Source organism: Suncus etruscus, chromosome 10 (assembly GCF_024139225.1).
Source record: "Suncus etruscus isolate mSunEtr1 chromosome 10, mSunEtr1.pri.cur, whole genome shotgun sequence".
Classification (NCBI taxonomy): Eukaryota; Metazoa; Chordata; class Mammalia; order Eulipotyphla; family Soricidae; genus Suncus; species Suncus etruscus.
In genome coordinates this window covers 65,699,076-65,711,953 of record NC_064857.1, presented here as the reverse complement: position 1 = coordinate 65,711,953, position 12,878 = coordinate 65,699,076, and the positions used below count along the sequence as shown (strand labels likewise).

Genomic DNA, 12,878 nt, shown 5'->3' with positions numbered 1-12,878 from the left:
GTAGCAAAAGCGTGGCCTAGAAGAAATTTTTGTCATTAGAAAGGAAAAAGCTAGAATCAGTAACTACATAAGCAATTACCTAAGAAATCTGAACAAAGGGTGCCTGAGCAGTGACGCAAGCAGGTAGGGTGTTGCCTTGCATATGCAAACCTAGGATGAACCGTGGTTCGATATCTGGCATTGCATATGGTCCCCCAAGATAGGAGCGATTTCTGAGCACAAGGTCAGGAGTAACCCCTGAACATCACTGGGTATGGCCCAAAAAAAGAAAGGAAATGGAATCTGAACAAAGGATAATTTATATACTAGGGTGATAGAATAGTTATTATGCTGCATTTTTTTTTATTAAACAGTTGCTTTATTTTCCAGTAGAATCAACTCGTTGACTACTTAGAATATTTCTTTCTACTTCCCCAGTGTAAGGATAGTCAACACTACTTTATGAATGACCAAAGAATAGATCAAATGAGGTCCCGGCAGCCATCTCCACATTTCAACTGTTGGGTGGATCAGGAACTCTTACTGGTTTGCTTTAGCTTTGAGTTGTTGGTTGTATCTCCAAATATGATAGAGTTGCGAAGTTCCAGCTAGCCCAAGAAAGAAATTGACAGCAAAGAGACTCCAATTTTTGGAAATAATTACAAGTGAGTACCTTGACCAAACAAACCCTGTGGCTGTTAAGACCAGCCACTGAGCTGTGCTGAGTTTTTCAGCTGGTCTGGCCATGTCTGCTAACCCCGCACACACCAATCCCCATTTCATGACTGGAGCCCAGAAAAAAATTATTCTGGGGCCTGAGGGGTGGTTGTACATGGGCCTCAGTTTTTCCGGCAGCATGAATTCCACTCGATCCATGAGCTGGTGGTAGGTGGCCCGCGGGCCTCGCGATCCCGCGGCTGACATATCTCTGCCCACTAGAGCAAGCCGCCCCGACGAGCGACTTCTCCTGTGTCTTCCCCAGTGGCACGCGGCGTCCTCGACTCCCAGGCGTGTGCCCTTCCCGCAGCGCTCGGCTTGCCCCCCGCGACCCGGCCTGGGAATCCTCTATGCTGCATATTTTAAAGAATATTCACTTTTACTCATTTTCTTGTATCACAGATGGTACCCTAAGGACTACCAGGAATGATCCCTAAGCACAGAATCAAAGGCAAGGCCTTAGCACTTCCCGGAGAAGTCCATCAACCCCCTTTCTAAATTAATTAATTAATTAAAGCATAAATTAGATAGAATAAAAATAGTCAAAATACAAACTAGTAAAATTTAAATTAGAAAAGTGAAGCTTGTTCTTTGAAAAAATAATACAAGTAATGTTTATAGTCAGAGCAGTACAGAAACGAATAGCAAGTTTAGAATTAAACATATTTTAAAAAAAAGAATAATTATCACCACTAGTTTCATGAATATTGAAAAGATACTATAGCCCTGAGCACTGCCAGAAGCAAAGCTAAGAGTGCTCCCACAAAAAAACAAAAAAAAGCAAAACAAAACAAAGCAAAACAAAACAAAACAAAACAATGACTATATGCCTCTAAATTTGATAAGTATACAAAATTGTTTCTTTGTAAAAATAAGCTAATATAAGGGTAGAGATAATTTAAACAGTCATATTTGTTATAGAAATTGAATCTATAATTAACTTCCAGGAAAATAAACAGCAGGCCCAGGGAGTTTTAATTTTTACTTAATTATTATGAAGTCATTAAACAAAATATTAATATTTTGCAGACAAAAATGAAGAACACTCATGGATTCTTTTGTTGAGACAGCATTAATTCAATAAATTAATTAATGAATGACCAGAAAATAAATCTCAAACACATTGGTAAATTTTTCAATGTAATGGTTTCAGTTTTATACATATGTACATATATGTTCACTATAATAGAAATAAATTAGTATATTATGATTGAGCTTAATTTATGCCAGGAATGCAAGATTGAATTAATATTCAAAAATGTATTCAATGTATTCTACCTGTGGACTAATGAAGAAATATAACATATCATTTAGTTTGAAGCTCGCAAAATCATTTGACAGAGTAGAAAGCATTCAATATAAAAAGTTTTGGAAAATTAAGTATAGGGGACAATTTCCTCAATGGAATAAAAAACTGACAAAATGCCTATTATGGACATCACTCTTGATTCATATTGAATATTGTACAGGATGTTTTACCTAGACCAATAAAATGAGAAACAAATGTTTAAATGATTCATAAATTTAGAAGGAATAGATATTTCTGCTTTACTTAAGCAAAATGTATATATATATATATATATATATATATAATCTCAATGAATTTATCAAACTGACAAACCATAACTCATCTGTTACTATAGTAAAGGTACAAGTAAGTTACTCAATATAAAAATGTATATATTTCTTGTATAATTGCAATGAGCAACTTGAATTTAAAATTTTAGGGGTGAGAGCGATAGCACAGTGATAGGACATTCGCCTTATATGCTGATGACCTGGGACAGACCCTGGTTTGGACTCCAGCATTCCATATGGTTCTCCAAAATGGTCAGAAGCAATTTCTGAGTATAAAGTCAGAAGTAATTCCTAAGTGCAATCAGTTGTGGCCCAAACACAAACAAGAAATAAAATCAAAATTTAACATTATTTATAATAGCAAATCTATGCATACAAATGTACACAATTAAGAACTCAAGATTTATCTTTTCAACAAAATATAAATAGCATCTCTTTGCAAAATCTACATAAAGTTGATAAAAATTAACAATCATAAATATGAGGAATCATTTTATGTTTACACACTGGGAAATTTAATATTGTGTCAGTTCTCCCAAAGTTGAAATATAGATTTAATATATCAGTGGGGATCTCAACAGAATATTTTTGATGTAAACAAGTTATTTAAAAAGTGTATATTATATATCTTATGATTTTGGTTCTGATATCAAGGTCTTTACTCAAGGTCTACATTTCACCAACACTTCGGTAAAACACTCCATGACATGAGACTAAAGGAGGAAACAGCACTTTCCAAATAAGTGGAAGCAGAGAAGAACAGAGGGGAATATATTAAGCTGAGATGCTTCTGCACCGCAAAGGAAATAGTGCCTATGATACAAATGCCACCCACAGAATGGGAGAAACTATTCACCCAATACCCACTAGAAAAGGGGTTAATATCAAAGATATACGAAGTACTGACAGAACTTAACAAGAAAAACATCTTACCCCATCAAAAAATTGGGAGAACAAATGAACAGACAAATTCTCAAAGAAGAAATACAAATGGCCAAAAGGCACATGAACAAATGCTAATCACTAATCATCAGAAAGATACAAATCAAAACAACTATGAGGTACCATCTCATGCCACTGAGACTGGCACACATCACAAAGAACAAGAACAATCAGTGCTGGCTGTGATGTGGAGAGAAAGTAATTCTCATTCATTGCTCGTGGGAATGCCATCTAGTCCAGCCTTTACGGAAAACAATATGGAGATTTCTCAAAAAACTGAAAATTGAGCTCCCATATGATCTAGCTATACCACTCCTAGGAATATAACCTAGGATCACAAAAATACAACTCAAAAATCCTTTCCTCACACCTATATTCATTGCAGTGTTATTTACAATAGCAAGACTGGAAACAAACAAGATGCTCTTCAATAGATGAATGGCTAAAGAAACTGTGGTACTTATACACAATGGAATATTATGCAACTGTCAGGAGATATAAAGTCATGACATTTTCCTATACATGGATGTACACGGAATCTATTATGTTGAGTGAAGGGAGAGAGGGAAGTTAGAGGGAGAGAGATAGACACAGAAAAGGCTCACTCGTCTATGGGTTTTTTAGAAGAATAAAAGACATTATTGTAATAGAGATGAGGTCTGGAAGGATTGGCTCTTGATATGAAGCTCACCACAAAGAGTGATGAGTGCACTTAGAGAAATAACTACACTGAAAACTATGGTTGCAAAAAGTACTTTGCCTTCAATGTTTAAGGAGTTACATAAGTTTTATGTCTTTATATTGCTTTGTGTGCTGCTAAGAAATATGTACAATCTGGGGACTTGAGGGACAAAGTAATTGTACATGGGTTCTGTTTTCTTTTTCTTAATGTTCTTTGGCTGAGAGTTCAAAGTTAAGATATCAGCAATGGGACTACTGCGAATTCTGTTTATGGGTGATTGTCCTTCCACTGTAACTTTACCTTGCCCTCTTTCTTTGCATCTTTGTTCTCATAATTAAAGATAAAAATTAATTAAAAAAACTATAGTTGCAATGTCAATGAGTGAGAGAAGAATAATGCAGATGTCTATCTAAAAATGTGTGGGTGGGGGGAAGGAGATTGGTTATATTGGGGTGGGAATATTGCACTGGTGAATGGGGGTGTTCTTTTTAAGACTGAAACCAACTACAATCATGTTTGTAATCAAGGTGCTTAAATAAAGATAATATTAAAATAAGGGGAAAAAGTGTATATTACTAAAAATATCAAAAACTGTATTGAAAGGGAAGAATAAAGGATCTACCTATATTTCAAGTATTTTTATTTAATTTTTTAAGTTAATATATTCAAATACCTTGATTACAAATATCGTTGTAGTTGGGTTTCAGTCATGTAAAGAACACCTCCCCACCAGTGCAACATTTCCATCACCAATGTCCCAAATCTCCCTCCTCCCCACCCCATCCCTGCCTGTACTCTAGATAGGTTTTCCACTTCCCTCATTCATTCACATTGTTATGATAGTTCTCAGTGTAGTTATTTCTCTAACTGCACTCATCACTCTTTGTGGCGAGCTTCATGTCATAAACTGGACCTTCCAGCTCTTCTCTCTTTTTTTCTCTGGGAATTATTATAAAAATGTCAATTGACAAAAAAACTCGTTAAATTAAAAAATAATAATCTGGGCCAGAGTGATAGCACAGTGGCAGGGCGTTTACCTTGCAAGCAGCTAACAATTTATGGACCTGGGTCTAATCCTCACCATTCATATAGCCCTGTGAGTCTTCCAGGAACGATTTCTTAGTGCAGCGGTAAGAGTAACCCCTGAATGCCACCAGGTGTGCCCCAAGGGTCCCAAAATCTATTAGCTAATATATTAAAGCTGGGAATATTAGTATAAACTCAAGTTTGGCTTTACATAGGCAATAACAAATATTTAAGAGATGTCCGAGGAAATAGTCAATATACACACTTACATTTCCTTGCTCTGACAATTTAGAGGCCTTGGATTAAATAACCAACCAATAACAACAAGGGTACAACATGAGTACCCTTCTGATTCTGGCTTTGAGTGTTTCCCATCCATTTTCAGAAGGAATACAGACTTCTTCATATATGATTCAGATCTGAGTGATGTGTTTCCTGAAGCAAAATAAAAGTAAGAAGATCAGAAATATCATGTAGTTCTAGAACTAATAAAATATTGATACATGAACAGGGATAATTTATTGACATGTGTCATATTAAAACCAGTTCCAAGACACACTCAGTGGTCAAACTTGGAACAATTCAAACAAAGCAATGAAGTCATATTGGTAGTAAGCCAAAGTGTAATAAAAAGCACCCAACATCACCTTGTGGTATAAATGATTAAGTTAGTAAACAGAGCACAAAGGACTTGCATATCCTGTGAACATTCACATATCCTGGGGATATGCAGATACCTACACCTCAAGGTAATAGAACATAACCTCTTATTTCTCAAACTCGGGCAGTATAATTAGCAGAAGAATAACTTGACAGTTGGAAGAATCTTACTAATTCTGCCTTAAATCCAAATTAGCGCTCATAGTGGCATGACATGTTGATTATGGATGTAACTTTGGCAGAATGAAATTGGATAAAATATGAATTCCTAGTCTTCTGCCCCAAATCTATAATAGAGTCGATTGTGAGAGAGGCATCCATGCAATCTGAATTGAAAGAGATTCTACTACATTTTTTTTAACATTGCATAGGACAGGAAAACCAAGATTTTCATAGCAAAGAAAAGCTTGGGGAAACATAATGAATCAAAGTTATGTGACATCTTGGATGCAACTCAGGCAAAAACTACGAATATCAGAATAAGATATGGACTTTCAAAAACAATATATCTGTATTGGTTCATTAACTGTGGCAAATGGCAAAGACATTTGAATATAAAATTTTAATAATGGAAGCAGGCTTCAGGGTACATAGGCACTCCAATGTTTTAATACTTTTTTCTGTAAACGAAAGCCGAAATATTTTAATTATTATTATTTGAAAACACTGAAGGGGAATAATATTACATTTCAGTAATGGCTAGACCTCAAAAATGCACATGAATACTATAATTAGAAAAGGCTATTTAAGAAAATATAATTACCTAGAATGATTGTACACTATATGTAAGCATATAATTATGCATGTATCACCTCTGGCTCTAATTCTTCTATTTGCTTAAGCAGTGTCACTAAATAATATATTAGTAGAGATCATAAAAACTAATATTATTTTTAGGAGAAAGAAAAGCAGCAATTATGGGACTCCTTCTCAGACCTTCTAATTATGGTTCTCAGATTTCTATTAACCCTTACATAAGATCATGTTACTTGTTCCCTTATGAATTTTCTACCTATAAGTAGAACGGAAATAACTGCTATAATAATCACATACTTTAAGCACTGCTGGGTGTGGACACTAAATCAGAAACAAATAAATAAAAAAGATCACATCAATTTTTCAATGTTTTATTGAATAAAGTTATTCTATAATAAATATATTACTATTGTATAACAAGTATAAAATTTATAATAAAGCTATTCTAGAGTCAAAGCTTTAATGAGCACATGAATGAGAGGGAATCTTACACAAGAAATTAGATTTAATAAAATATAAGAAAATAATTAAAAGCATCCTGTTTCATGATTCCATACTTTATATAATTTCATATTCTAGGGAAATCAAGCCTTTCTAGGTATATATCATACTATATTCCATGATTCTCTATGTTTAGGACTCTACAATCTACATATTATTAGGTAGGTAGATAGATGGTTCTCCCAGCAAAAATGACAAAACCCCAAAGCAACAACGTAGTGGTCACAGAAAGTAGAGAGTCTCAAAAAATAACAGTCAACTAGTGTTCACATAGTGATTGGCAGGTCCTCCCATCTTGCTTTACTGAAGGTTAACTTCACATATCACTATAATGGACATCCTGCCTAACTCACTGGGTTTTTCAGGAACTGTACTATGAACTATTTATAAATCATTTGGTACTATATGTTCTCAGTAAAGGTAAAATACATATAATATTTAGATTTATCAGGACTAACACTAAAAGAACATTGAGAAAATGACAAATAGGTAAGCAGGATAATTGAGGGAATGGCTCAAGTAAAACTGTTATTATAACTTAAAAATTTATAAAATAATATGCATAAAATTAGTTCCCAGTGTCTTGTTCCTCTTTGACTTTTAATGTGCTTTCTGAATGAGTAAAAATAATATATATTTGGTTTTAATTTGTTCAGTATATGCAAAGTATGTAGGCAATGGGAAGAGTGCCTTTTATGTCCATTTTACTATAAGAATTCTATCTAAAAGTTTTAATCAGCCAAAATGCTAGCATATAAACTAAACCCTAAGTCCCCTTTCTTAATGCAACCTATGTCCATTATTTCTCAGGCTGGATGTCCTTGGGTATTTGCAATTTTTGTTATATTGACTAAATATAGGTGTGCTGGATACCTTTATTCAAGGGGATACATAAAAATAGTTTGGTGAGATTTTGAAATATTTGGTATTTTTGAGTTAATGCAACTCTTTCGATTAAGGGTTGATTTTATGTATATTAAGTTCTGTACTTCTTTTTATTTAAACAAAATCCAGATACAATTTAAACACATTTTTAGTTTCCACTTTGACATAGTAACTATTTGTTTATACTTTTCTGTGCTATTAAACTACATATGAAAACATAACTGTCATCAAAGTCTATCATATAGAATAACATAAAATAAACAATATTGTTATACACCTGGTGTTCTTTCAATAGCTTCTCTTTTAAATAACCCATGATAAAATGTTCTTTCAAAACTCATATGCATTTCTTTACTTGATATACAACTAGATAGTAAACATTTGAAAGAATTTTGAATAATTCAGTGTATCATTTTAAAGAATCTACATTGCTTCACAGATTGACTTATCACTAAGCCAATATTAATTTAGTGGCAATTTCACCAGCTTTAACAATAAGAGGTTACATTTTATGAAAAATTGATTTTGAGGAAATGTCCACTCATTATTTTACTTTAATTTAATATAAATTAACCAAGATTAAGTTAATGCAGGCTATTGTTTTTAGCTGAAGACACAGAAATGGACAAGCTTAAAATCAAGTTGAGCTATTGAGGTAATAAATCTGCAAAAGAAAACATTTATCATACATTTATATCATCCAAATATAGGTATATTATATACTGTGCTGCATATAATCTAAATGACTATATATATGACCAGGGAGTGGAACATACCCTGCAGACACCCAGGGTAGGGGAACAGTGAATGTGAAATATAAGATTTAATAAAATTGAATAGAAACACTCTAGTGAGGAGGGGAGAAAAAAGGACAGATTGCAGCATCTGGCTTCTCCAGGAGGTGAATTCTTCAAGCATCATCCACAAGGGCCAGGTACTCCACCCTTACTTAGTGCTCTAGACATGAAAACTATGCTTATTCTAAAATGCTCTAGCCACTATCTAAATATTTTTATTAATATTTATATTTAAACATCTTGATTAAAAATATGATTGTGATTAGGTTTCAGTAATGTAAAGAACACCCCCTTCACCAGTGCAACATTCCCACTACCAATGTCCCAAATCTCCCCCTATCGCACCCCACCCTCACCTGTACTCTAGACAGGCTTTCCAGTTCTCTCATTCATTCAGATGGTTATGGTAGTTCTCAGTGCAGTTATTTCTAAAACTGCACTCACCACTGTTTGTGGTGAGCTTCTTGAAGTGAGCTAGAAGTTCCAGCCCTCCTCTCATTGTCTCTGAGGATTGTTGCAAAAGTGACTGTTATTTTTCTTAAAACCCATAGATGAGTGAGATTATTCTGTGTCTATCTCTCTCCCTATGACTTATTTCACTCAGCATGATAGATTCCATATACATCCATGTATAGGAAAATTTTATGACTTTATCTCTCCTGATGGCTGCATAATATTCCATTGTGTATATGTACCACAGTTTCTTTAGTCATTCATCTGTTGAAGGGCATCTTGGTTGTTTCCAGAGCCTGGCTATTGTAAATAGTGCTGCAATAAATATAGGTGTGAGGAAGGGATTTTTGTATTTTATTCTTGTGTTCCTAGGGTATATCCCTAGAAGTGGAATAGCTGGGTCAAATGGAAACTCAATTTCCAATTTTTGGAGAAATCTCTATATCGCTTTCCATAGAGGTTGGACTAGATGGCATTCCCACCAGCAGTGGATAAGAGTTCCTTTCTCTCCACATCCCAGCAGCACTGATTGTTCTCATTCTTTGTGATGTGTGCCAATCTCTGTGGTGTTAGATGGTATCTCATAGTTGTTTTGATTTGCATCTCCCTGATGATTAGTGACTAGGAGCATTTTTTCATGAGCCTTTTGGCCATTTGTATTTCTTTTGTTTTATCAAAGTGTCTGTTCATTTCTTCTCCCCATTTTTTGATGGGATTAGATGTTTATTTCTTGTAAAGTTCTGTCAATGCTCTATATATTTAGAATATTAGCCCCTTATCTGATGGGTATTGGGTGAACAGTTTTCTCCCACATGGTGGGTGGCTCTTGTATTCTGGGCACTATTTCTTTTGAGGTGCAGAAGCTTCTCAGCTTAATGTATTCCCATCTGTTTATCTCTGCTTCCACTTGTTTGGAAAGTGCAGTTTCCTCCCTGAAGATGCGTCTACTCTCAATGTCATGAAGTGTTTTACCTATGTGTTGTTCTATATACCTTATAATTTCAGGTCTGATATCAAGGTCTTTAATCCATTTGGATTTTACCTTCGTACATGATGTTAACTGGGGGTCTATGTTTGCTTTTTTGCAAGTGGTTAACCAGTTCTGCCAGCACCATTTGTTGAAGAGGTTTTCCCTGCTTCACTTAGGATTTCTTGCTCCTTTGTCAAAAATTAGGTGCTTGTATGTCTGGGGAACATTCTACAAGAACTCAAGCCTATTTCACTGATCTGAGGGTCTGTCTTTTCCAATACCATGCTGTTTTGATAACTATTGCTTTGTAGTAGAGTTTAAAGTTGGGGAAAGTAATGCCTCTCATATTTCTTTTCCCTAGGAGTGCTTTAGCTATTCGAGGGTGTTTATGGCAAAGCCCACCCCAATCATGACGAAATGCCTAGATATTGGACTCACTGGCCTCATTTTATTTTATTTTTTTTCTAACTTATTTTTCCTATATGTACTTATCTTTTATTCTCTTCTTTGTTCTCTCTTGTTTTCCCCTTCTTTCTCTCCTAATCTATAGGTACATAGCGACATTGAATCAGGAGCATTCCCACCACCAATGTTGTCCTCCTTCCATCCCTGTTCCCAGAATGCATTCCATACACTCTCCCTTACTCCCCCCACCCCAGACTGCTAGTATAAGTGGTACCCTCTGTGTCTAGCTTGTAGATTGGTTATTGATTGTGTTGTCGTTGGCTTTGGATTTGGTGTTTAAGTCTGATTGTTTTTTCTTTCTACTTCATATTCATATGACTGTTTGGTCTTGGTAACTTCCTTTATTTCTCCCTCAATTTATGAGGCAGAATAAGATAGTTCAAGTTATGAGGTTCTGTTAGAAGTAAAGAAAAATAATCAAACAACCCCCCCAAAGGCAATGATATCAAGAGATCAGATCCAAACTATGAGGGTCAGGCCTCCAACAACAACTTGAATAGATCTCTAATGTCTGTCTATATGTGGGCATGAGTTTGTATACAGGGGTCTTCTCTCTGATTGGCAAACCTAAACTGTATGTCTACAGTGTATATAGCCCCTTCTATATATTATCCTTCCTCCCCTTTCAGAAACCCCTTTATCCTCTCATTCTCCAATCCTGATTTTTTTTTATCCCTCCTTATTTAACCCTTTTTACCCTCAGTTCATAACTCATTAGGCACTGAGACTGACCTTCTCCCCCAATGAACCACCACCCAGCTGCCAAAACGAAAGGACACCCTCTCAGTCCCACATCTCATGACCTGGCAAGAAACTAAAACCAACACACCCATGCTATGTGGCCCTTCTTCTTACCCCACCTCTCAAATGTGGACTGTTGCATGGTACCAGATTTAGCTTCAGAAGGACCCCCAGCTCAAGGACACTACCTAATCCCTTAATGCTGCAAATAATTTCTCAAACTCAACAAGACCATGGTGTGTGATGAAAAAGTGTCTTGGAATTCACCACCCACAGAATATCTCAAAAGACTTAAATAGGATGCCTATATTTCCTTTGCATATTTAATATCTCTATAATAATGCCTCTTAGGGTGTTTATTCCCAAACATAAAGGTAGCCACTTCCATCACTTTTTTGTTTAATTACTTTTTTAAAATTAATTTTTATTTATTTCTTATATTTTATATAGTTATATATTTTCTTTAGCTTTACTTGTTTTAGTTCTGCTTAGTACAAAATCCTAGAAGAAAAAGTCTTGCCTGGAATAAAAGCTCAGGTCAAAACAAGGGCATCATTCTTACCCCCAAATGCACCAGAAATATAATATGACACCATACACTTTTGTATAGGCACAGTAAAAAAGGGGAATCATTATGCACAGAGAAACAATATCTTATCTTGTAGGAATAAGAATTCATACTTTTTATAATACAGGGGCGCTTCCCACCCTGTTCATGTGTCATGTGGACCCAACTTAAACTTCATGAGATTGGACACTTATCATCCAACCCCAAACCCCAGATTCCAAACATGGAGCCTATATAGTTCCTGCAACAACACCAGGGACCAAACTCTCCCTGGGAAATTCTTAATACTGTTCTGGCATCAACTTGTGCCAGTTTTGATATGACATCCTGATAATGAGGAAATGGCCACAACTTGATCTAAGAATAGGTTGCTGCCACAGCATGCAAAAACATCTCCATTTTAGTGGAACCCAAGAGGCACTGCAGATGAATCTCAGATTTCCCTTGTGTGGAGAGCTGAAATAACCCTCATGGGGTTCCTCAAAAGGCCCTTGTGGATGGCTTTTCCCCTGTGTGGATAGCTGAGGAATTCCCAAAGAGATAAATTTATGCTTGGTTTTACATTTTATGTCATTATTTGGCTATCTCTCCTTTGTAAAATCTCAGGCAAAAATATGGCCTCGATCAATTTTTTTTTTTCAGAAATCCCAGCACCAAAGATTACTAAGATAACTCCTCTTCTGATAATATTTAGCACTAAAATCAAAAAACAATATTTATTCTCTTATGTCCTTGTAGCCTCAGTGTCTGATAATCAAGGACATGATCAGAATGCAGATCCTAGACTATTGACCCATCTGAGAAAATGGGAGCTGCACTGTTGTTTAAAATAATAAAGAAGGCCCTCTTCGGCAGCACATATACTAAAATTGGAACGATACAGAGAAGAATAGCATGACCCCTGCACAAGGATGACACGCAAATTTGTGAAGCGTTCAAAAAAAAAAAAAAAAAAAGAATGCACAGAAAAAGCGGGGGATGGGACCACACTGCACCTTAGGGGATTTGGCCCCTTCCTTGATCTCTAAAACAATAGAGTTCACGTTGGTGGTGATCACATTCCTAGATTTTTTTTACTTCTTAATATCTCTTATTTTGCATTTGAAGTTAGTTGTTAAAAGCTGCCCTAGATTGTGACCATTTCCTTTGCAACTTAGA

At 35.4% G+C, this 12,878-nt stretch overlaps 1 protein-coding gene and 1 non-coding gene across 2 annotated transcripts; one reads left to right on the top strand and one right to left on the bottom strand.

The window, feature by feature from the left end:
- Positions 1-339: 339 nt before the first annotated feature.
- Positions 340-903, bottom strand: LOC126020679 (mitochondrial pyruvate carrier 2-like). Its single transcript, XM_049782184.1, has one exon. The coding sequence runs from the start codon at positions 901-903 to the stop codon at positions 520-522; it is 384 nt and encodes a 127-aa protein (XP_049638141.1). The 3' UTR covers positions 340-519.
- Positions 904-12,561: 11,658 nt separating this feature from the next.
- LOC126021646 (U6 spliceosomal RNA) lies at positions 12,562-12,666 on the top strand. The gene has a single exon (XR_007500144.1). It is a non-coding gene; the product is annotated as a U6 spliceosomal RNA (small nuclear RNA).
- The last annotated feature ends 212 nt before the right edge of the window (positions 12,667-12,878 follow it).